This window comes from Carya illinoinensis, chromosome 15 (assembly GCF_018687715.1).
Source record: "Carya illinoinensis cultivar Pawnee chromosome 15, C.illinoinensisPawnee_v1, whole genome shotgun sequence".
Classification (NCBI taxonomy): Eukaryota; Viridiplantae; Streptophyta; class Magnoliopsida; order Fagales; family Juglandaceae; genus Carya; species Carya illinoinensis.
Genome location: NC_056766.1, coordinates 40,101,349 through 40,127,166, shown reverse-complemented (window position 1 = coordinate 40,127,166; position 25,818 = coordinate 40,101,349). Strand labels below are relative to the sequence as shown.

At 38.4% G+C, this 25,818-nt stretch overlaps 2 protein-coding genes and 1 pseudogene across 2 annotated transcripts; 1 reads left to right on the top strand and 2 right to left on the bottom strand.

The window, feature by feature from the left end:
* The first annotated feature begins 1,227 nt into the window (after positions 1-1,227).
* LOC122295803 (F-box protein At5g07610) lies at positions 1,228-2,970 on the top strand. The gene has a single exon (XM_043105059.1). It carries the CDS (start codon positions 1,574-1,576, stop codon positions 2,795-2,797), a length of 1,224 nt encoding a protein of 407 aa, XP_042960993.1. The 5' UTR covers positions 1,228-1,573; the 3' UTR covers positions 2,798-2,970.
* Positions 2,971-3,355: 385 nt separating this feature from the next.
* On the bottom strand, positions 3,356-6,373 carry LOC122296924 (annotated as a pseudogene).
* Positions 6,374-17,238: 10,865 nt separating this feature from the next.
* LOC122296923 (serine carboxypeptidase-like 13) lies at positions 17,239-25,115 on the bottom strand. The gene is made up of 9 exons (XM_043106719.1): positions 25,022-25,115; positions 24,350-24,387; positions 24,128-24,229; positions 23,634-23,720; positions 23,425-23,490; positions 18,241-18,351; positions 17,911-18,005; positions 17,414-17,468; positions 17,239-17,322 (listed from the first exon to the last, which is right to left on the bottom strand). Exons 1-9 carry the CDS (start codon positions 25,113-25,115, stop codon positions 17,239-17,241), a joined length of 732 nt encoding a protein of 243 aa, XP_042962653.1.
* Between the last annotated feature and the right edge of the window lie 703 nt (positions 25,116-25,818).

The following is a 25,818-nucleotide window of genomic DNA, read 5'->3' as shown; positions in this document are numbered from 1 at the left end:
AATTTCTCTTACTATTATGAGTGTAGAGAGTACACAAAAATGACTGTATATAGTATTACTCATTCATTATCTTCACACACAACACACTATATTTATTTTTATTTTTTTCTAATTTTTTTAATTTTTTATTATTTTATTATTCATAAAGTAATTAAAATTTTCTATTTATCATTCATACATTATATATTTGATAAGAGAAAAAATTAAAAAAAATAAAAAATTATATATAATATATGAATGATGAGTAAATTTTAATTAATTATAATGATTGAAGTAAAACATCAATGACTGATATGATTTCATAAATCGATTGCTTAAACGAGAAGTGACTTGAAATATACACATTACTTAATGAAAAAAATATTTATACAAGCTTTAAATAGATAAATATTATACAATTTTATATAAAAAGAGACATGTTACACAGTAGTTTCACATTCAATAAATTAGAATTTTTGAAATGTAGAATCAAAGAAGATAAAATAGTAAAATCACATATTTAAATGGTATAAAAAAATGTGAGGCTGCCGTATATAATTTTTCTTATAAAAAAATAGACCTACTTAAAAAAAAAGTGTAAAAAAAACTATTATTTATTAGTGAGATCCACTTTTTATAAATGACTTATATAAAGTTTATCTATTTAAGACTTATACCTAATATTACTCATCTTAAAATTTTATTATGCATAATTACATTTGATAACATAACTTATTGTAAATATTTATTTGAAAAATATTTTAGTTGATTTTATAATGATAAATTTATAAATTAATACGATTATTAAATTGTAATATTATTTTTATTATAAAATATATTTAATTAATTATGCTTACTTACCTCAAATTCTCAATTTATAAATTCACTTTTATAAAATCGACTGCAAACTTTCATATCTTAAAGACAATTTTGTTACGTCAAGATAATGAAACGTAAAACTCAAAAAATCGTCTCTTCGTATTTAATATTAGAAAATGTTAGTAAACTGTCTCAGTTTATTATCTTATTTTGACTGTTTCTATATTTTATTTAATAATCAAGAAAGTAGTTTTTAATGTCTTGATGTATTTTTTTTTATTTTTTAATATATTTTTTAAAAAATATTTAAATATATTAAAAAAATATAAAAATAAAAATAGAGTTTTGTGCTGGCGGGCACGCCCAGCGGCGGCACGCTAGCACTGCCCTTTAATATTTTTATGATTTAAAAAAAGTGTAATCAATCGATCCGATCACCGTTATTTACAGTTCAGGATTCACGTAAGTTTGGCTATGGCTGGATTGTTGCCGGCATCAACGCCCTCGAAATTCTCGAATAAAATGTGCTTGTCTCTCCAGCCAATTATAAATTTATAAGCACCTTTCGCGTCTTGGACGGTCTTTGTAATGGTGTTAATGGCGGTTGTTAAAGAAAGAGAAAAGCTTGCTTCTATACGAGGGCAAGCAACATAATTCTCTTTTGGTTGTCTATTCTTTCGTCGTTCATCGACTACAGTACCTGGGCCCTTGATCTTTACTTTCGAAGTCTCCGTCAAGCAGAGCTCGGTTTTGGAAAGTTTTCGACATCTATAGTATGGCGAGTACTGCCGGAAACAAAAATCCGAGCGGCCCCACAGCTGCAGCTGAGATGATTGGAGGTAACGACGACATTGTTACTGAGATCCTCCTCCGTCTCCCTGTCAAGCCCCTTGTCCGCTTCAAATGCGTATCCAAGCGTTGGCTCTCCCTCATCTCCGATCCTCATTTCTCTCGTCGCTACCACCACCCCCGCGTTTCTGTCTCCGGCGTCTTCCTCCGCAGAAGAATCCCATCACAATTTCAGTTCGTCACTCTTGATGGGACCCACTCTAAGCCTCCCTTCACATCCCTTGATTTCATCACCGACAAAGACAACGACAACGATATTGATCCTCCATGTTCTTCGCGAATCAAGATTTTAGAGTCTTGCAATGGATTGCTCTTGTGCCGTAGACTCAACAAGACACTGACAGGCCAAAGTCATCGTTACTTCGTGTGCAATCCTACCACCAAGCAATTCTCAAGGCTTCCTTTCATAAGTACCGACGGACCCATCACTATATTCGGTCTTTCCCTGGCATTTGAGCCCACCAAATCGCCGTATTACCAAGTGGTCTGTGTTCGGAGCGCTGCTGTTTCAGTGTACTTCTACCAAATCGAGATATACTCGTCCAAGACTCGCGCTTGGAGACCTTGCGGCTCTCCGTTCGTCGCTCCGTTCGACATGGTGTTCGACCAAGGTGTGTTTTGGAATGGAGCAGTTCATTGGCTTAGTCCATCGGGAGCGGCGATGTTCTTCAATCTCGACAAGGAGATCCTCGGAACAATGCCGAGTCTTCCCGGTTCTGAAGCGTGGGGAAAGAGGAGGTTCAGATATTTTGGAGAGTCCGGTGGCCATTTGCATCTCATCGAAATCTACGGTGCTGGCACAACCCAATTCCAAGTCTTTGAGATGTCGAGCGACTATTCAGGGTGGTTCGTGAAGTACGAGGTCGATCTTGATGGAATTGTTGCTGCGTTTCCGGAGATGGTCCGGAATTTTCTCGACCCATGTGACTCGTCTTACGTTGCGTTCGTTATAGTTTTTGTTGTTAGGAATGAAGAGGAGGAGGCAGAGCTCTTGTTGCACGTGCCTGGTAAGATCTTATCCTATAATCTTAGGGAAAAGAGTTTCAACAAGTGTTGCGAGTTAACACCCTACAGCAATGAATCTAGTAGCTCATTGCAATTTGGTTGGCTTGATGCCTATCAATATATGGAGTCTTTGGCTTGTGTTTGATTGTTTATACGTCAATCTTGGACTCCTCTAGTCCTTTTTTTTTTTTTTTCCTGGTGTGCAGTTTCATGTTTCCTTTCAAGTGATTTTGGATTTCATTTGGTTTTCACATTCTTTTGATGGATATAATGAATGATATAATCTCTGCTTCACCTTTCAAGTGATTGTGGGCTTCATTTGGTTGCCATGTTTGCTTGCAGCTCAAGAAGTGGTTGAATTGCTAGTTTATGGTTATTTTCAAAGTTGCAAACCCAAATCCAAGTTTGATGATCATGGTAAACTAAGAGAATCATCTGTGAATAATAGTGAAGTAGTTTGTGAATAGTAGTGAAGTAAGTTTGAGAATATCTAAGAACAGCTGTGTTCCCAAACAGACCCTAAACCGCTCTGCCGAATTCATTAGGCTGCGCATCGGGGACTGTAAGAAAAATTCCTAATCTGAATTGGTGAATATGAGTTGGAGCTGTGAGGGAATGTCCATATGTTGAAGTTATGGGCATTATATCCTTCCCACGCTCTTATTGCCTTGCTATATTCAGATCGGAAGTTAAAATGTGCTCATTATTAGCAAGAAACTTGGAACACTTCCATAGTTATGATCCAGTTAAACAAATGGATAAGTGAGTCAGTCCTATATTAGGCATAAGGTGCATGTGAGGCAATAAATTTTTAGGTCAGGGTTGTTGCTTCAGATTTGAACTGGATTCATATCATTTTTCATGGAACTTACTTTCATAGAAGCTGAGCCATGGGTGAGACGAGAGGGAGACTTCTCAGAGTTTCTTTGTCAATCTGCAATCCCTTTCGAAGAGCTGAAGTTATTATTTTTCACCAAATGTGCTCAAACAATGTCGAATCGCCAAATACATTTTGATCAATTACACTTCAAACTGGGAAATAAGCCATCCACCTATCTATCATGGCCGCACACTCCTTGACCATGTCTTCTGCAGCATAGTGGCATCCTCCCTGCACAAAGAATAACAATATATGAAACTTTTTTTGGATTTGTATCAAGCATTGTTTAGATTTAAAGAGCATTTTTCTTTCCTCCTTGCCTTTACAGTAGCATATGTCAAAGTGAAATAATCATTGATCAACTCCTCCGTGTACCTGCAAGTCAATGAGAACGAGAGAACATATTTCAGGAAAAGAATTCCAATTTCTAAGGGGATCAGAAACTTGATACTCACCCAGCAGTTTGACCATTAACAGACCACACTCTCCAGCTTTCATCCGCAGTCAAATTTAGAGACTTTATCCATTCTCGTGTGCCAATGTTTGGAACTGAAATGTCATGATCACCACTGTCGAATTAAAAGATCCGTGAAAAGGTTATACTTGAGAGATCAAAGAAGTTCTGGGTTCAAAGGTTAAGGGCCTACATATTCAGTTAGTGAAAAAAACAATGAAACAGAGTTGCTATGAGTATGTTGCCAGATTTTACTTGTATACGAGAAGTCGTAGGTCAGTATTTGTGAGATTTCGATGATAACCAACAACACTGGTGACTGTTGTAGTATAAGCTAAGGTAGTATTACGGTACTGCCAAAATTGTAGTGTCCCCTGTTTTGATAAACATCACCCAAAATATTTCAGTGATTCCATTTTGTGATAGAATCTTATGATATATATATATACACAAATAAAATGATGAACTTTCAACTCTTTACAACTCGGTATGGTTCAATGCACATATCTTTCGAACACCAAGAGCTTCTTGGACACCTTTATTATTCGCCCAGTTGTAACAAAGCATATGGTTATAACCCTGCCCAGAAGTTTGAAGTTATTACAATGTCAATTGAGAGAGAGAGAGAGAGAGAGAGAGAGAGAGAGAGAGAGAGAGAGAGAGGTTTACAGGACACCAAAGAGCAGAAGTAGGCTTTTCTGAGAAAGATTCTTCATTTAATTCTGGGAAGCCATTAAGACAATATGGTTGCAGAATGTGTAGCGTATTTATTTTGCTTAGCAGCTGCAAATTTAAATGATCACCCATTCTCAGAATGTGTGGAGACTTGATGATCAAATAGTCTAAGAAATGAGTAGTTTTGTGATCCACTGACCTGATCGATGGCATCAATGTCTGAAGAGCATTGATAATTGCTGGCCTCTACATTCACAAAATTGCCGTTGCAACTTGTTTTGGCTGACTAGAAAGCATGAAACATAACAAAGTTTCGCATTTTCAGAAGTTCATATCGAAAAACATCCTTCTTTTAGGTATGAAATCTCACATCATACTATGTTTAGAGGACCTAAAGCAACAATTCAATTGGTTATCTAATACAAAATCCAGTGTCCCAAAATTTTGTACGGGAGAATCAATCATTTTGGAATCACATAAGCAACAATAAATGTCGAACAGTCTACTCATTTTGTTCTTCTCTCTCCCATTCAAAGCCTTAGAATTCGGATGGTAACTCGAGGAGAAATTGATCCGAGGCTACCAATCCTCACTCTCAATCCTCAGGGCCAGATTGATTCATTCAAAACTAAAACTTCACTAATCAAAGAATATTTAAAATAAGTATTATTTAGGTACAAGTAAATCGTACATTTGAAAATTGAATAGAGAGAGAGAGAGAGAGAGAGAGAGAGAGAGAGAGAGAGAGAGAGAGAGAGAGAGAGAGAGAGAGTTGTTAAGCACCAAACTACTTTGTAGAGTTTGGGTCTGAGATGAGAGTCAGCCGATGAGCAAGTGGGATTTTTGCATTACTGTCAGTGAATGAATCTGTCACTGGAGACTCAATCATATACCCCTGAGAACAATTTAACAATATTTAGCCAACCTAACTTGGAAATTCAGAACCATAATGCTTCAAAGATCTTTGAGGAGACAAAGTAAACAATAGTTATTCTAGGAACAACAGTTAAAAATCATGTTCTCTGTTACTGAGAAAAACATTTGGATCGTGTATTTTCAGATAAATCATGGGCACGTTTCCAGCTTCGTTACCTGCAACATCATGAAATCAAGGCCAATTTTAGAGATGTAAGAAGTTGGCAAATTAGAACTCATCCTTTTCAGTGAAATGGTTCTCATCAACTTGTATTACCTATCACAATCTGTTGCACAATCATCGGAACAGGCTTGCCACCGTACGATTCACCACCGACGTAGAGTTGATTTTCCATAAACTGAGGGTGTTCGATCAGCCACTGCATCAGGTTGGAAACTTAGCTTATAAAAGAGCTTTAAACACCTCATACACTGCATCAAATTTGAAATAAAACAGACACCTTCTGAATAAATTCATAGGCTTGTGCCACATATTTGTAGTCATCCATAGCATATCCGTCTGAGGTTTCAGAATAAGAGAATCCAGCTCCGACTGGTGCATCCAAATATACGATGTTAAGTCCCTGAAACACCATCATCAGTTCAACACATAATTTGCTTGACATGGAAAAAGTAAGAAAGATGAAAATCTGGTTGGCATTAATCGCACAAAAAGATCGAAGCAAGTGCAATTAAATTCACACCTGGGTCCATGTCCATGGCTTATCATGAAGCGTTGGTAGGCTTCCATTTTAATTGCCTAGTTTGAAAGTTAAAGGGCCTGCAAAATAGTGCATGGATTACAGATTAAGAAGACTGTTCAGAAGTGCAAGTAATGCTAGATATAATTTCGGACGTGCAAGTTCGAGGAAAGCTCCTTGAGAAAAAGTGGGATCAATCCACCAGAAAAACAGGTTTACACAAATTATTCTCTATTATGTAATGCCAAGAGAGTCAAATAGAAAGCTAGAATCCTCTTATAAATGAAATCAATCGGAAATATATACCTTTCCAGCTCTTCAATATATATGTTGAGAATTGATATATACAGGAATGTGAACCTATGGGGCTATGGCTGCCATTAATTACCACAAAATATGGCTAAAATGATCATATTATATAAAGAATAACGTACCACTCTCAAAGACAAAGCTGCCAAGACCAGAGCAACCGGGGCCTCCACTAATCCAAATCAGGATTGGATCTCGCAAAGGGTTCCTTTGGGACTCAACAAAGTAGTAAAACAGTTGTGCAGTCTCGTTTTCCCCTACTCCGATGTATCTGATCCATATGCACAGAAGTCGAGCATAAATCATATGTTAATTATTCTTTTAATCATCATATTTTCATTAGTTAATGGGCAAGTAAAAGATAACAGATATTTTTCCAAGAATTTGTGTGATAAGCCACGGCGATCTGGGAGGGCCCATAAGCCAAATCCCAGATATTTGGGATGAAACCATACGTGAAAGAACGTTGCATGCATGCTTGAAAGAACGTTGCATGCAGCATGCATGCAATGTAGTGGGCAGTCGATGGAACCAATAAGGCATGTGGAAAGTGGAGGACAAGACTGGGTCGTCGTCCAGTAGAGAGACGTGCGAATGAGTCGGTCTTCAGTTGCAAATGGATCTTCAGTAGTTATTGTTGCGTGATTTACATTCCTTTTAATTCATGTAGTTGTGTTCTGTTTTTCTTGTATTGTTTACGTGTGTTTGTGCCTTGTGGTTAGTCCTATTATTTCGGTTTACATGGTTTACATTGTCTGAGGTTTTGCTTATTTAAGCAACCTACAATCGTCAATGAAGAAAAAAGAAATCATTTGTTATTCAAACCTTGCGGTACTTTCTCACCCCGAAGAGATACTTGTTTATTTACTTTCGCATTTTTTCTGAGTTGGGACCTATCATTGGCCTCAGAGCCAGGTTAATATGGGAACCAATAAAGAGAGAATTGAACATCTGGAGGTTGGACTCGGTGAAGTTCAAGAGGGGCTACACCGGATGGAGCTGGGCATGGCGGATCGACTGCGGCATGTTGAAGAGACTCTTAACCGTCTCTCTGATGTGCTCCTTGCCGACCAAGAACCTCCAAACCAGGGCATTCAATACCGTGAAGGTCACAATGGGGGACGGCTTGTGGTATCCTCCAAAACGGCAAAGTTAGAATTTCCTCAATTTTCAGGAGATGATCCGACGGAGTGGTTCAACCGTGTGAACCAGTTTTTCGAGTTCCAAAACACTCCTGAGAACCAAAAGGTTTCTTTAGCATCTTACCATTTGGAAGGAGAAGCCAACCAGTGGTGGCAATGGATTCGCAGGACTTTTCAAGAGGAAGGTCGAGTTCTTTCATGGATCGATTTTGAAGAGGAACTATGGGTGCACTTTGGGCCATCGGATTGCGAAGACTTTGACGAGGCTTTGTCCCGAATTCGGCAGACGGGTTCCCTGCGTGATTACCAATGGGAATTCGAACAATTAGGCAACCGGGTCAAAGGTTGGACACAGAAGGCTCTGGTGGGCACCTTCATGGATGGTTTGAAGACAGAAATTTCAGATGGAATCCGTATGTTTAAACCACAGACTTTGAAAGATGCTATACGTTTTGCAAGGATGAGGGATGACCAACTAATGAGACAAAGGAGGTTCTTACGACCTGCACCACCATTACGAGCTCCCCCAGCTCTTCCACTAACAAATCGGGCAGCACCTGTCGCTCCAATTCGACGACTGAGTTGGGAGGAAATGCAGCGACGACGTCTCCAAGGTTTATGTTTCAATTGTAATGAACGTTTTACTGCAGGTCATAGATGTCAGGGGCCCCGGTTACTCATGTTGGAGGGCTACGAGGACGATAACAACGTTATCTGTGATGGCGTCAATGAGGAAAGAAATACGGGAAGACACCAGGAGGAGAATCTCGAACCAGAGATTACGTTGCATGCATTAATGGGTTGGTCAGCGCCCAAGACCATGCGAGTAGTGGCTAGAATCGGTGCCCACGACGTCATTATATTAAATCACAGCGGATCAACTCACAATTTCATTAGTGAGCGCTTAGCTAACTTGCTGCGATTACCGGTGGTACCAACAGAGACCTTCACTGTTCGGGTTGCCAATGGAGAACCTCTCATATGTCAAGGAAGGAAGGTTCGAGGAGGTACAAATCAATTTGCAGGGCACTGTGTTTTCCTTAACTCTTTATTCCTTACCTCTCATAGGCTTGGACATAGTACTGGGGATTTAATGGCTTGAGTTACTTGGTTCTGTGGTGTGCGACTGGAAACAGTTGACCATGGAATTTTTATGGGAAAACCAACCCAAGAAATTGATCGGCATCGACAGGCAAAACATCCAAGCAGCATCACTCAAGGAGCTAACCAAGGAATTTCGTCCCAGTCAAACGTTGTTTGAGTTATGCTTCCAGATCGCTCAAGCAGAACCACCGATAAATATTCATCCAAGCATGCAAAAATTATTGCAGGAATTTTCTGATCCATTCATAGAGCCCTCATGCTTACCACCACCAAGGGAAGTTGACCACTGTATCACCCTTAAGGAAGGAACCGAACCAATAAACGTTCGGCCTTATCGGTACGCACATTATCAGAAGAATGAGATCGAAAAGCAGGTCCAGGATATGCTGCAATCTGGGCTTGTTCAAACCAGCACTAGCCCATTCTCATCACCCGTATTGCTAGTAAAAAAGAAAGACGGGAATTGGCGCTTTTGCAAAGATTATCGAGCGCTCAACGCCGCAAGCATTAAAGACCGATTTTCGATACCGACAGTAGATGATATGTTGGATGAGCTCTACAGTGCTTCTTATTTCACCAAACTCGATCTGCGAGCGGGCTACCATCAGGTACGAGTTAAACCAAGTGACATCCATAAAACTGCTTTTCGGACACATAATGGTCATTACGAATACTTAGTAATGCCGTTCGGCTTATGTAACGCGCCTTCTACATTTCAAGCTATCATGAACTCCATCTTTCATCAGCATCTTAAAAAATTTATATTAGTTTTCTTTGATGATATTCTAATCTATAGTCCGCATTGGGATCACCAATTATTACATGTAAGGCAAACCTTTGAAATATTGAGGCAGCATCGATTCTTTGTAAAAGCTAGCAAATGTGCATTTGGGCAGCAAGAACTGGAGTACTTGGGGCACATCATCACTAGTCAAGGCGTGAAAGTGGATGACCATAAAATTGCTGCCATGGTAGCCTGGCCCCAACCCACTAACATTTTGGAACTACGTGGGTTTTTAGGCTTGATAGGTTATTACCGGAAGTTCGTCAAAAACTACGGCATCATAGCTCGACCTCTCACCAATCTTCTCAAAAAGGGGTAATTCAGATGGCACGAGGAAGCTGAACGTGCCTTTCTTGCTCTCAAACAGGCCATGACGACCACTCCTATATTGGCCATGCCAAACTTTAATGAATCTTTTACTATTGAAACGGATGCGTCGAGAGAAGGCATCGGAGCAGTTCTATCTCAACGTGGCAAGCCAGTGGCATACATGAGCCGAGCTCTCGGAGTGGCTAAGAAATCATGGTCGACGTACGCTAAGGAAATGTTGGCTATCGTCGAAGCCATACGCACCTGGCGGCCTTACCTTCAAGAAGGTCAGAAATTCTATATTCAGACTGATCAACGTAGCCTCAAATATTTCCTAGAGCAGCGAATAGCAACCCCGGAGCAGCAAAAATGGGTTGCTAAGCTTTTGGGTTACGATTATGAAATTACATACAAACCGGGCCGAGAAAACTCTGCAGCTGATGCTCTCTCTCGAAAACAGGGCAGCCTCGTCCTTCAACATATTTTCTTTCCGCAGGTTAACTTGTGGGATGAAATTAAAAAAGCTGCAGAAAATGACCCTAACATCCAGTCAAAAAGTCGTGTGGCCACAAAACAACCTGGAAGTTCGTATACATGGTGCAAAGGACTATTACATTATAGGGGAAGGATCGTTGTTCCGAACGACACAGCCTTACGGGCTAAGTTGCTGCACGAGATGCATGACACCAAGGTAGGGGGTCATTCGGGTGTCTTACGTACATTTAAGAAGCTGGGACAACAATTTTACTGGCTTGGGATGCATGGAGCAGTGCAGAATTACGTAAAAGGGTGTGAAGTTTGCCAGAAAATTAAAACAGAGACATTGGCTCCAGCCGGACTCCTTCAGCCACTACCAATTCCGTGCCGAGTATGGGACGACATCACCCTAGATTTTATTGAAGGGTTACCGGTCTCGCAAGGAAAGGATACCATAATGGTATTTGTTGATAGATTCAGTAAGTCTGCACATTTCCTCAGTCATCCTTTTACTGCAAAAAATGTGGCAGAAAAATTTGTGGAAGGCATTATCAAGCTTCACGGGATGCCCAAGTCTATTGTTAGCGATTGGGATCCGATTTTCATCAGCAATTTTTGGCAAGAATTCTTCAGGATGTCGGGCACCAAACTGCAGCTCAGTTCCTCATACCATCCACAAACGGATGGCTAGACGGAAGTCGTCAACCGTTGCGTCGAACAATATCTACGGTGTTTTGTTCATCAGTGGCCACGGAAATGGTGTTCCTACTTACCTTGAGCTGAATATTGGTATAATACAACATACCACATTTCGACTGGGATGACTCCGTTCCAGGCGCTGTATGGACGATTACCACCCTCCATTCCGACGTACAAGGATGGCCTTTCTCCAGTACACGAAGTTGACCAACAACTCCTGAGCCGAGATGAACTGCTACGACAATTGAAGGTTAATTTAGAAAGATCGCGGAATCGAATGAAGCAGTTGGCAGATCAAAAGAGGAGGGACATTACGTTCAATATCGGTGATTGGGTGCTTTTGAAGCTACATCCATATCCTCAGCAAACGATCTTTAAACGGGTACACCAAAAACTCGCTAGCCGTTTTTACGGACCCTATCAGATTCTCGAGAAAATTGGGCCAGTCGCATACAAATTACAGCTGCCGAAGGAAGCACGCATTTACCCGGTGTTTCATGTGTCGCTGCTTAAACGCTACCAGGTTAACGGGGAAGTCAACGGAGAGATGGCTGAAACTAAACAAGTTGAGCTACCACCCTTCTCCGACGATGGGGTCATCATCTTAAAACCTCAAACTATTTTAGATTACCGTTGGGTCAAGCAAGGAACTCAGCTGGTTGAAGAAGGCTTGGTGCAGTGGAAACATCTTCCAGTCGAGGAGGCAACGTGGGAATCAATAGCCAAGCTGAAGGAAATGTTTCCGAGTCTGGACCTTGAGGACAAGGATCCGCTTGTTGGGGGAGGCATTGATAAGCCACGGCGATCTGGGAGGGCCCATAAGCCAAATCCCAGATATTTGGGATGAAACCATACGTGAAAGAACGTTGCATGCAACGTAGTGAGCAGTCGACGGAACCAATAAGGCACGTGGAAAGTGGAGGACAAGACTGGGTCGTCGTCCAGTAGAGAGACGTGCGAATGAGTCGGTCTTCAGTTGCAAATGGATCTTCAGTAGTTATTGTTGCGTGATTTACGTTCCTTTTAATTCATGTAGTTGTGTTATGTTTTTCTTGTATTGTTTATGTGTGTTTGTGTCTTGTGGTTAGTCCTATTATTTCGGTTTACGTGGTTTACATTGTATGAGGTTTTGCTTATTTAAGCAGCCTACAATCATCAATGAAGAAAAAAGAAATCATTTGTTATTTAAACCTTGCGGTACTTTCTCACCCGAAGAGATACTTGTTTATTTACTTTCGCATTTTTTTTGAGTTGGGACCTATCATTGTGCAGTATCTCAGTTTCCATTTTGGCACATCCTGCTTAAAATACTACTTCTTCTCAACTCGAATTTTCTTGTTTTATTCTGAATGCTAACATTGATGAATCATAGGTGACAGCAAGCATGGTAGAATCTCGATTGTGTCAATGAAGATAACATTAAAACTTTTTGATAATCACATAGTAAAAAGGGTGGCAATTTAAATAAAGGTAGAGAAGGATAGTTAATGATGATATTATCTTCGAGAAAGGGACTTAATTTGAATTTTTTGGATAATAATATCAGATGGAATAGTAATTACTTACCCAGTTTCGAGCTTGAAGGGTAACTCACCGGAGTAACCCGGCAGAGTCGTGACAAGTTTTTTGGTGTTCGAGCCGGCAGAGGTGGCTACTACTAAGAAAACCAATAGAAGAAACAGACGCAAACCCATTCCGACAAGCATTATTACTCTGATGAATTCTTGTTTAAATGAACCAATAGCAAAACTCTCTCTCAAGGCTGATGATAAATATGAAGTTGCAGAAAGATGTCATGCACACAAAGCTTAATGTTTAAGTTTGGAGTCAATATCAGTGCTAACTGTAAGTCTGAAGATGAAATAATTAGTTGGCTGTACATAATTTCTTCTGCTGACTTACAGTTACAGTAGATTATAATTATTCCCCTTCCCCCCCCCCCCCAAAAAAAAAACATGACCATACCTTTAGAAATGTGCAGCTGTGCTCAAGACTAGCAACCCTTTGAGAATTTAGAGATGGAAATGATAAAGAAATAGAGAACATGTACATTTTAAGCATAAAAAAGGTAGTCCTATAGTTTTGAAGCTTGTCAAGTAGCAAGAGCCCAAGCATTTTTAAAACAATTTGAGGGTTCCCTCGTATACAAATTGGGATCTATTACTTCATTCTGCATCAGCTTTGGAATTTGCACCTACTCTCATGTTATAAATTGGGTTGGAGATCCAACAGACCGCATGTCCACAACTGGTTTTTCTTGGTGACTCTCATTTCCTTGAAAAATCATAAAAAGGGAATTTGTTTTTAGTCTCTTCTTCTGTGCCATGGCTTCAACTACTCTTCATAGTCTCTTGTTGGTTCTTTTCGAAACTTTTTATCTAAGCTCTCACACATAAAATAAATAATAAAATCTACATCTTCCTATCAGTTTAAGTTTTTGGAATAAATAGTGATTTCACATGATATTAAAGTAGATGTTCTAAATTCAAATATTAACTCTAAAATCTACCCCATTTAAGTAAATATTTTACATGGTTAGCTCATTCATTGAGGGAGAGTCTGATCCATACTTGAGGGAGAATGTTAAGATATAAAATAAATAATAAAATCTATAATTTCCCATCAGATTAAGCTTTTGAGATAAGTGGTGACAACACATCTCCTACCCATACTTGCACATTACATTAAGCGTAATGATATCCTAACACCTCCGTTATTACACAATTATTTCTTTTTCCTGTAAATTAATTAAAAATAAATTTAATTTTATAAAAATTGACTCAACAAGTAAAATTCACAATCTTTTGCAAAATCATTGGAATAGGTGTGCCAAAGTATGAGTCACCTCCGACATAGACTTGATTTTCCAAAAATTGAGGATGTAAATTCAAACACTATAAAGTTTGCATGAGTTGGCAAACTAAAAGTAAAAATTAGCAAGTTACATCAATTCGTATGTTGATTTTTATGAAATATATATATTTGCTCTGCCAGATCGAGTCTCCATACTTCTAAAGCTTCTTTTCCCGGGGCCGGGGCCGGGGGGGGGGGGGGGGGGGGGGGGGGGTGGGGAGAACAAGAAAGATTCCCATTGTAATTTCCTATTCTGAACTTTAAAGGACCTAATATATGTAATAGATTGTGAGTTATTAAATTCCATATCTTTTGAGGTTTTCTTACAAAATAGGAGTAGCTTTCAATTATTAAGACAAGATCAAAAGACATTAAATTATTATACACAACTAAATGTCAAACATCACCATGATCTGCAATCAGATGTAGTTGGCTTCCAATTAGTTTGTTGGAAGGAAGGCCATGAATTAAAACTTTCATGGTAATAAGCCAAGGATAAGAGATTTATGCCCATTATCTTTAGAGAAGTGCTATGGTTATAAAGAAATTTAATAAAAGTAAACTTACAAATTGATGTAATTTTATCTAACACGTCAGATTTACAATCTGACGTATAACAGTAGAGATCTACAATCCAACGTATATATTAGATTTTATAAAAATAATTTTACAATTTGATGTATAAGACAAAATCACTCCAATTTATAAGTTTATTTTATAAAATTTCTTTATAACTGTAACAGTTATCTTATATTTTATCTATATAAGCTTAATACCACTATATTTTAGTGGTAGGTGTAAAGGTACACAATTATTTTTATTGGACCATAATTTTTATCACATGAAGTCATTTTAATAGCAAATGGAGGCCTACCCTTTTAGTTTAGGGGAGAGGGATCAGGAAGCTCAGAAGGATTTCAATTCTCATCTGGCCTACCTTTACCTTTCTCCTTCTATCATTTTGATTATTTCTTTTTCTCTTTATGCATAAGCAAGTTCAGAAATGCATGGACATGGACCAATATTTTAAAAATCGTTCCGTTCTGGTCGGAATGGCTAGAATTTTTTGTTCCGAAACAGTGACCGGAATGGGATAGATATCTATTCCGTTCCGGGTCAAATTCCGGCTGTTCCGGTCAAATTCCGGTCGTTCCGGTCAATTCCGGCCAGAATTCCAGTATTCCGGCCTGAATAGTAATTCCGGTCCAAAATTCAAATTCAAATTAAAAATAAAAATAAAAAATAACTCTTTTGTAAATAAGTTGAAAAATAATGGATAAAATTATACTTTTAGAATTCAAATATCTCTTTCCGTGTACTAGAAGTATTGTTACTTTTAATAATCTGTCTATTTTTTAATTTTTTTCCTATATTTTTGTATCTTAACTCAAGTTTGTAATTTTTTTCAATATATATTCATTTTATAAATATTTAATTCTTCTATATATATACACATATACATATCACACACTTACATATATATATTTATTTTATTAATTGTTAGTTTATATATATATATAAATATTTATATATAATATATAATTAATCCCGAAACGTGTCGGTACCGAAATATTCTATTCCAGTGCCTCAATCAGAATGGTCTCCGGAACGGATTTCAAAACTTTGACATGGACCCCTAATATTAAAAAATAGTAGTATTTTACTGTTTACAGCACAGTTTTACGAGGGCTAGTACACTTCCGGGATATGAACAGTGCAACACTGTACAAAAACCTCCTTGTAGAACTTTCATGAATCATTACCCTAGTTTTAGGCTTGGTTTGAATAATAAGTTAAATAAGATTAGTTGAGTTGGTTTGTAAATAGTAGTGACTTATTTGAGTTGAGTTGAGTTAAGTTAAGATGAGTTAAAAATTATTTGAGTTAAAATATTTTATGAGGTTTTGAAAAATGAGAGAAAAAAGTTGAATAAAAATATTATAAAGTTAAAATATTATTATAATATTATTTTTATTTTAGAATTTGAAAAAATTAAACTGTCTTTTGCTTTTTGTTTGAAGGTTTAGGAAAATTTTAATAATTAAGTAATGATGATGAAAAAATTGAAAGTTTGAAATTAAAAATTGTTTGAATTTGTTGTGTTTAGATATTGAAATTAAATTAATTGAGACGAGATAAGATGAAATCATCTCTCTATCTAAATTAACCAGGCCTTAGGCCTTAGTCTGAAGATGACCCTACGTTGAGAAATGTGCAGCTGTGCTCAAGAATAGCAACCCTTGAGAACTAAGAGATGGAAATGATATAGAAATAGAGAAAATTTTATGCATACAATAAGATAGTCATATAGTTTTGAAGCTTGTCAAGTAGCAAGAGCCCAAGCATTTTTAAAACAATTTGAGGGTTCCCTCATATAGAAATTGGGATATGTTACTTCATTCTACATTAGCTTTGAAATTTGCACCTACTCTCATGTTAATAAATTAACGGAAAGAGATAGATTTTATTATTAATTTTATATCTTAATACTCTCCCTCATGTGTAAATCAGACTCCTCTTCAATGAGTGGGCCTAACATGTAATTAATTTAATTAAATGGGATAGAATTTAGAGTTAAGATTCCAACTCAAAATCCCTGCTTTAATATTATATAAAATTTCTATCTATTCCAAAAGTTTAAGATGAACCAACAGAGATAATCTGAAGAGTAGTTGAAGCCATGGCACAGCAGAAGAGACTAAACGCATACTGCCTTTTGATGATTTTTCAAGGAAATGAGAGTCACCAAGAAAATCCAGTTGTGGACATTCGGTCTGTTGGATCTCCAACCCAATTAACATGAGAGTAGAACTTTTGAGATAAGTAATTTCTCATCTCCTACCCACTCCTGCACATTACATTAAAGCAAATGTTTCCCTTTCCAATATTCTCGGAGCATGCCTATTTGCGGGTCGGCTTTTTTGGTTAAGATGGGCTAGGCCCTTGTAGATGGGCTCTCCTTTGAACCTTGGGCCCACTTTAATTATACAAGGCCATCAGATTCTTTATCAGTCTTCTATGAGGCACAACGTGTCAAACAAAACATCCTGTGTTGGGAGTGTAGCTTCGGCCCTAAACTGGATTCGTATAATTTTTCATGAAACTTGGAACACTCATCACATTTTGGATCGAGATAGACAAAGGGATAAGTTATAAGTCATAAGTGAGTCGAGAGAAGACTTTTCAGAGTTTCTTTGTTAATCTGCATTCACTTCTAAGTTCTGAAGATTTAAAAGTTCTTATTTTTCGCCAAACGTGCTCGTACAATGTCAGATCACTTCATTTTAAAGTGGGAAATAAGCCATCCACCTATCTATCATAGCGGCACACTCCTTGACCATGTCTTCTGCAGCATTGTGGCCTCCTCCCTGCACAAGGAATTAGAATTAATGAAACTTTGTTTTTGGTTTGGGCTTGTTGTAGACATTGTTTAGATTGAAGAACTTTTGTTTTTCTTGCCTTTGCTGTAGCATATGTTAAACTGAAATCATCAATAATTATCTTCTTCGTGTACCTGCAAGTTCATGAGAAAGAGAGAATATGTTAGGAAAAGAGGGAAGAGAAAACAAAGAATTCTACAGGAGTAGAAACTTAAAACCCGCTCAGCAGTTTGACCATCAATGAACCACACTCTTTCATCCATAGTCTGTTTGGGATGGAGACAAAAGAAAAGAGAAAAGAGAAAATAGGTGAGTCGTCCACCGTTTCTTTCTTTAGCATATTAGACGCCACTTGCAGACATGCACAGTGTCTGCAGCAAGTGACGCCTCAGACTCTTGCGTAAATCCTTGCACCGAAAAAAAAATTGTAAGCTGTTTTCTCCTATGAATAGAAGAGAGTTCAGTTGAGGAGTGTGCAGACAAGTGTAGAGAGAAAATAGGTAGTGCGTGCTGCGTGTAGTGCTGTGCAAAGAAGTAAGTGAGAGTGGATGAGCAGCTGTGGACATAAGCAATTGCCGAACCGCGTTAAATTTCGTCTCTCCTTTATTTAGAATCATCTCTGTCTCTGACCAGCTCACAACAACTGATATCAGAGCTCTGGTTCGAGTTGCCTGAAAATTCAAATTGGTCAAAATCCGTTGTCACAAACGAAATCGAAAACGGAGGTCGGAGGAGTCCACACGAGCCTTGAGAAGATTTGCGTGTGCATCTACTACAACTCACGCACCCCACGCACACCCAAGGTTGAAGACAACTGAATCTCACGCTCCCACGCGCCCTAGAGGGGGAAGATGCGTGAATTACACGCTCCCACGCGCCCTAGGGGAACCCGCGCATGTACTTTACTCGCCGAGCCGAGCCGAGCTGTGTTCCTGAGTCGAGCAGTGTTCTTGAGCCGAGCCGAGCTGACGTCATCCTGCCACTTGTCGCACTCTGGTTGGCCGAAACTGTTTTGGCCTGTTTAAACTCAATTTTGATCCAATTTTGACAATTCCAGACTCGTTTCCAGCTAATTCGAGTGTTTCGGACACAACAGTGATCTTTGTTTATTTAAATTTGAACTCATTTGTAAAGTTATGGCTGGAGAATAAGCTAAAGGTGTTGGTATCGAGAAATTTGATGGTACAGACTTTGCCTACTGGAAAATGCAGATAGAGGATTATCTCTATGGGAAGAAACTACATCTTCCACTCCTAGGAAGAAAGCCAGATGACATGAGCAATGAAGATTGGAGTTTCCTTGATAGACAAGTGTTGGGAGTCATAACTAACACTGTCAAGATCAGCTGCACATAATGTGAGAAGGGAAAAGACCACAACGGATTTGATGAAAGATCTATCAGACATGTACGAGCAGCCATCAGCCAATAACAAAGTGCATTTGATGTACAAGCTATTCTACTTGAGAATGGCAGAAGGAACTCCAGTTATTCAGCATCTGAATGAGTTCAACACCATCATCAATCAATTAGCTTCAGTGAGAATTGAATTTGATGATGAAGTACGTGCACTGATTGCTCTGGTTCAATTGCCAAAAAGCTAGGAGGCCATGAGAACAGCTGTTAACAATTCTTATGGCAAAACAAAGATGAAGTATCAAGATATCCGGGACCATATTCTTAGCAAGGAAGTTCGCAGAAGAGATATAGGAGAAGCATCGACTTCCAGTTCTGCCTTAAACCTCAAGACCAAAGGTAGAGGAGCTAGTAGAAGTTCAAATCGGGGCAGGTCAAAGTCCCGAAGAGGCAGAAGTAAATCTAGATCCGGAAAACAAGTACAGTGTTGGAATTATGGCAAGATTGGCCACTTCAGAAATAATTACAAGGAAGCAAAGAAGAAGAATGAGTATGACTCTGCTAATGCCACAACAGAAGATCTCCAAGATGCCTTTCTCCTTTCAGCCGACAACCAAATTGAATCTTGGGTGTTAGATTCAAGAGCCTTATTCCACACTACAGCACACCGAGAAATCATGCAGAATTATGTTACTGGTGATTTCGGGAAGGTGTACTTAGCAGATGGTGAAGCATTGGAAATCGAAGGCATGGGAGATGTACGAATCAATCTGCCCAATGGAAGTGCATGGTTGCTACAGAAGGTGCGACATGTTTCCAAACTCATGAGGAACCTGATTTCTGTAGGACAATTTGATGTTGATGGGCATTCGGTACTATTTACCAGTGGGACGTGGAAGATAACAAAATGAGCTATAGTAGTAGCTCGAGGCACAAAAACAGGTACTCTATACATGAATTCAAGCATTAGAGATACTGTTGCAATTGCTGACGCAAATGCCAACCTATGGCACCAAAGGCTTGGTCACATGAGTGAGAAAGGAATGAAAGTACTATTATCCAAGGGGAAGTTGCCAAAGTTGGAATCAACTGATTTTGACATGTGTGAAGGTTGCATTTTTGGGAAGCAGAAAAATGTTAGTTTCTTGAAAAATGGCAGAACTCCAAAGTCTACAAAGTTGGAGTTAGTGCACACAGATTTGTGGGGGCCATCCCCAGTCGCTTCACTTGGAGGATCGCGGTACTATGTTTCCTTTATTGATGACTCAAGCAGGAAAGTATGGGTTTATTTTTTGAAAAATAAATCTGACACATTTGAAACTTTCAAGAAGTGGAGAGCCATAGTTGAAAATGAAACAGGCTTGAAGTTGAAATGTCTGAGATCAGACAATGGCAGAGAGTACATCGACAGAGGGTTCAAAGAATTCTGTGCTGCAAATGGGATTAGATTTTAGAAGACTATTCCCGAAACACTGCAACAGAATGGCATAGCTGAACGCATGAACAGAACTCTCAACGAACGTGCCAGAAGCATGAGGCTGAATTCAGGATTGCCTGAATGTTTTTGGGCTGATGCAGTTAACACTGCAGCCTATTTGATTAACCGGGGACCTTCAGTTCCCTTAAAATTCGATCTACCAGAGGAAGTCTGAAGCGGAAAGAAGGTAAATCTTTCCCATTTGAAAGTTTTTGGCTGTGTATCATATGTTCACATAGATTCTACTGATCGTAACAAGTTAGAAGTCAAATCTAGAAAATGTTTTTTCATTAGTTATGGTGATGAGATGAAGAATTTGACTATCGATTTTAGGATGATAAAAATCACAAAATCATCAGAAGTAGAAATGTGATATTCAATGAGCAGATTCTATACAAAGCTAAGTCACAAGCTGAACCTGAGGAGCAGCCAAAGAAACCTGAGGTTGTTGAGTTTGATGTTACTCAAGTCAACACTATCAGAACGAGGATCAATAGAATGTTGATACACAGATTGAGCAAAGTACACCACCCACTATTATTCAAAGATCTTCAAGGACAATTAGGCCACCACAATGGTTCTTACCATCTCTACACTACATCTTGCTAACAGATAGTGGTGAACCGGAAAGTTATGATGAAGCTCTACAAATTGAAGATTCGATCAAGTAGGAGAAAGCCATGCAAGATAAGATGGAGTCACTGATATCAAATCAGACATAGGAGCTAACTAAACTTCCAAAAGGCAAGAAGGCTTTGCACAACAAATGGGTGTACAGAATTAAGGAAGAGCACAATGGTAGCAAGCACTACAAAGCCAGAATGGTTGTGAAGGGGTTTCAACAAAAGGAAGGTGTCGACTACACAGATATTTTCTCCCCAGTTGTAAAGTTGACCACGATCAAGCTAGTGTTGGCAATTGTGACTGCAGAGAATATACATCTTGAGCAGTTAGATGTGAAGATTGCATTCCTTCATGGTGATTTGGAGGAAGACATCTATATGCACCAACCACAAGGATTCTCAGTGAAGGGAAAAGAGAATCTAGTTTGCAAACTGAAGTAGAGCTTGTATGGCCTAAAACAAGCTCCACGACAATGGTACCGAAAGTTTAACAACTTCATGTGTAGTAATGGATTTACAAGACTACAGGCTGACCATTGTTGCTATATGAAGAATTTTGACAACTCTTATATTATCCTACTGTTGTATGTGGATGATATGCTCCTTGCAGGGTCAAGCATCGATGAGATCAATAAACTAAAGAAACAGTTGTCAAAGTGGTTTGAGATGAAAGATTTGGGTGTTGCAAAACAAATCCTTAGTATGAAAATTATTAGAGACAGGGCTAATGATACTCTTAAACTCTCGCAAGAGGAGTATGTGAAGAAGGTGCTCAGAAGGTTTAACATGGACAAGGCGAAACCAGTGAGCACACCCTTAGCTAGTCACTTTCGATTAACTAAGGACCAGTCGCCAAAGACAGAGGAAGAGCAAGAATGCATGAACAGAATATCCTATGCATCTGCTATTGGTAGTCTTATGTACGCCATGGTCTGTACAAGGCCAGATATTGTACAAGCAGTGGGAGCTGTGAGCAGGTACATGAGTAATCCAGGAAAGTAGCATTGGGAAGCAATCAAGTGGATTTTAAGATATCTACAAGGCTCTTTAAATACGTCACTATGCTTTACAAAAGCAGGTTTAAAGCTACAGGAATATGTAGATGTTGATTTAGCAGGTGACGTTGACAGTAGAAAAAGTACTACTGGATTTGTTTATACGCTAGGTGGTACAATTGTATCGTGGGCTTCTAAATTACAGAAGATTGTTGCTCTCTCAATTATAGAAGCGGAATACGTTGCTATAACTGAAGCGGAGAAGGAAATGGTTTGGTTGCAGTCATTCTTGGAAGAATTGAAAAAGAAGAATGAAAAAGGTATTCTGCACAGTGATAGTCAAAGTACTATTTTTCTTGCAAAGAACCCAACCTTTCATTCCAGAGTGAAACACATACAGTTGCGATACCATTTTATCCGATCTCTTCTCGATAGTGGACAGCTGATACTTGAGAAGATTCGAGGAGCAGAGAACCTAGCAGACATGCTCACAAAAATAGTTACTGTTGACAAACTGAAGCTGTGTGTAGTTTTAGTTGGCCTCCGTACTTAAAGGCATGACTTGAAGTTGCTGTGATGGTTGCTATGAAGATATGTAGACTCATTTGTCTCCAAGTGAGAGATTGTTGCGGATGGAGACAAAAGAAAAGAAAAAAGAGAAAATAGGTGAGTCGTCTACCGTTTCTTTCTTTGGCATATTAGGCGCCACTTGCAGGCACGCACAGTGTCTGCAGCAAGTGACACCTCAGACTCTTGCGTAAATCCCTGCACTGAAAAAAAAATTATAGGCTGCTTTCTAGTATAAATAGGAGAGAGCTCAATTGAGGTGTGTGCAGACAAGTGTAAAGAGAAAATAGATAGTGCGTGCTGCGTGTAGTGCTGTGCAAAGAAGAAAGTGAGAGTGGATGAGCAGAGAGAGTTTATAGAGAGAATTTTGTAAAAATTATTTCATAGTGAAGTTACAACAGCTGTGGACGTAGGCAATTACCGAACCACATTAAATTTCGTCTCTCCTTTATTTAGAATCATCTCTGTCTCCGACCAGCTCACAACATAGTCAAGTTTAGAGACTTTATCCATTCTTGTGTGCCAATGTTTGGAACTCACATGTCATGATCACCACTGTCGAGATTTAAGGATTCGTGAAAAAGGTTAAACTACGAAGTTCTGGGTCAAAAAGTTAAGGGCTTACACATTTAGTTGGTGGAAAAAAAAAAAAAGAAAGCAATGAAACAGAGTTGTTATAAGCATGTTGCCAGATTTACCTGTATATAAGAAGTAAGTCGTAGGTCAGCATTTGTGAGATTTTGATGATAACCAACGACATTTGTGACTGTCTTAGTATAAGCTAAGGTAGAATTACAGTACTGCCAAAGGTGTTTTGTCCCCTTTTGTGGAAAACATCACCGAAAATATTTTGGTGATTCCATGTTGTGACTGAATATTATGATACACACACACATGTTTTTGTATAGGGCACAATGCACATACCTTTCGAGCGCCAAGAGCTTCTTGGACACCTTTATCATTCGCCCAGTTGGGGCAAGCATATGGTTATAAGTAACTTATAACCCTGCCAAGAAGTTTGAACTCTTTTAAATGTCAATTGAGAGAGAGAGAGAGAGAGAGAGAGAGGCTTACCCCACACCAAGGGGCAGAATTATGCGATTCTAACAAAGATTCTTCATTTGATTCTGGGAAGAGCCACTAAGACAATATGGTTGCAAAATTTTGTAGCGTATTAATTCTGCTTAGCAGCTGCAAATTCTAATGATTACCCAATTCTCAGTTTAGAGGGAAGTTTGATAATACAATAATCTAAGAAACCAGTAGGTTTGTAATCCACTAACTGCATCAATAGCATCAATGTCTGAAGAGCATTGATAATTGCTGGAATCTACATTCACAAAATTGCTGTTGCAACTTGTTTTGGCTGACTAGAAGGCATGAAGCATGACAAAATTTATAATGAAACACATTTAATCAGAAGACATTCATTGGGAGTAAAAAGGAGAGAAGGATTATATGAAGGTACCATTAAAAAGAAGATAATGAAGAATGACAGATACATAATATCCGTCTTGTTAGAGTAGGTTTACACCCTAAAGGATCCAGCACACTATTGTTCATCTTGAAGTTCCAAACATAACTCAATGGGCCGGGATCCTGATCCGAGCTTACTAGTCCTCACTCCCAATCACTGGGGACAAATATACCCATTCAAAACTAAAAGTTTACTAATCAATGAATATTTAAGCTTTTTTCATATAAAGAATCATTTAGGTGCAAGTAAATCATACAAATGAAATCTGAAGAGGGAAAGACATGTTAAGCACCAAACTACCTCGTAGAGTTGATCTGAGATGAGAGTTAGCCGATGAGCAAATGGGACTTTTGAATTACTGTCAGTAAATGTATCTGTCATTGGACTCTCAAGCACATACCCCTGAGAACAATTTAATGGTTCAAAGACATTTAAGGAGACAAAACGAAAGCACCAGTTTTTCTAGGAACAACAGTTAAAGTCATATTCTCTTTTATTGAGAAAAAAGGTGGGATCATGTACTTTTAGATTAATCAATGGAACGCTTCCAGCTTCGTTACCTGCAACACCATGAAACAAGGAAGATTTTACAAACAGCAACTCCATTTATAGGAAGTTTTGGTTCTCGTTAACTTGTAATGTCCTAGTTTGAAAGTTAAAGGGCCTGCAAAATAGTGGAGTACTGGTCTTTATGAAGGAAATATTGGGTCAATCACACATATAATATATATGTAACAACTCTAAGAGAGTCTAAAAGAAAGCTTGAATCCTCTCATAAATTTGGAGAAACCTTTCCAGCTCTTCAATTTATTAGTTGGCAATATACAGGATTATAGAAAAGAATGCCCTCTGAAGATTTTGAATGGAGATCAGAACCTAATATATACCAGCAAAGTCCAAGCCCAAAGCCAACTTCAAGTTTCTTTCCGATACAGTGCATTTTCAGATGAAAAAATTAATTCACGTCAATCAAGCTTTCTAAATTTGAAAGATATAAAATGAATCTTATAAATATGTCTGAGCCAAAAACATTATAGAAGCTTCACACATTATGGACCACTATTGTGACAGCATAGCTCTCTCTCTCTCTCTCTCTCTCTCTCTCTCTCTCTCTCTCTCTCTCTCTCTCTCTCTCTCTCTCTCTCTCTCTCTCTCTGTGACTTATTTCCTTGTTTTATGTTTTTTTTTACTAACCCGGCGAGACGAGTTTTGACTCTTTTGAGGTGTTCGAGCCGGCAGAGGTGGCTGTTACTAAGGAAACCAAAAGAAGAAGCAGACGCAAACCCATCCCGATAATAAGCAATACCCTGATGAATTATTGTTTAGATGCACCAAAAGATAAGCTCTTTAGCGGCTGATAAATATGAAGTTGCAGAAAGATCACACACAGCTTTTTAAAAGTCAAGTTTTGAATCAATATCAGTGCTAACTGTAAGTCTGTAGAAGAAATTATGTACGGCCAACTAATGACTTACAGATACCATCGATGTTAATCATTCTAAAGACCATGACATCTTTAAAATTTAAAATAATAATAATAATAATTTTAAAAAAAAAAAAAAAAAAAGGCATGACCATACTTTGAGAAATGAGCAGCTGTGCTCAAGACTAGCAACCCTTTGAGAATTGAAGGTGGAAAGATAAATAAATAGAAAACATGAAACTTCTTTTTTTTCTTGGCTCGGTATGTTCTCTTGGATTAGTACTTATCATAATGATTCACCTGTGTTTTATTTTTATTTTTGAATTTTGACAATATAATCTTTGGATTCTTAACTTTTATAGTTTTGAATCTTGTCAAGTAGTAGGAGTCCAAGCGTTCTCAAAACAATTTGAGGTTTCCCCAAACATAACAAGTCCATGTTCATCATACTTTTTCCTTGTTGTTCATCTCACCATCATAACTTGCTGTGCCTTGTAATTAGTTCATCATATTGATGATAGCATACTTGGACGTTGAACGGACATGATGCAGCTGTTACACAAATGGA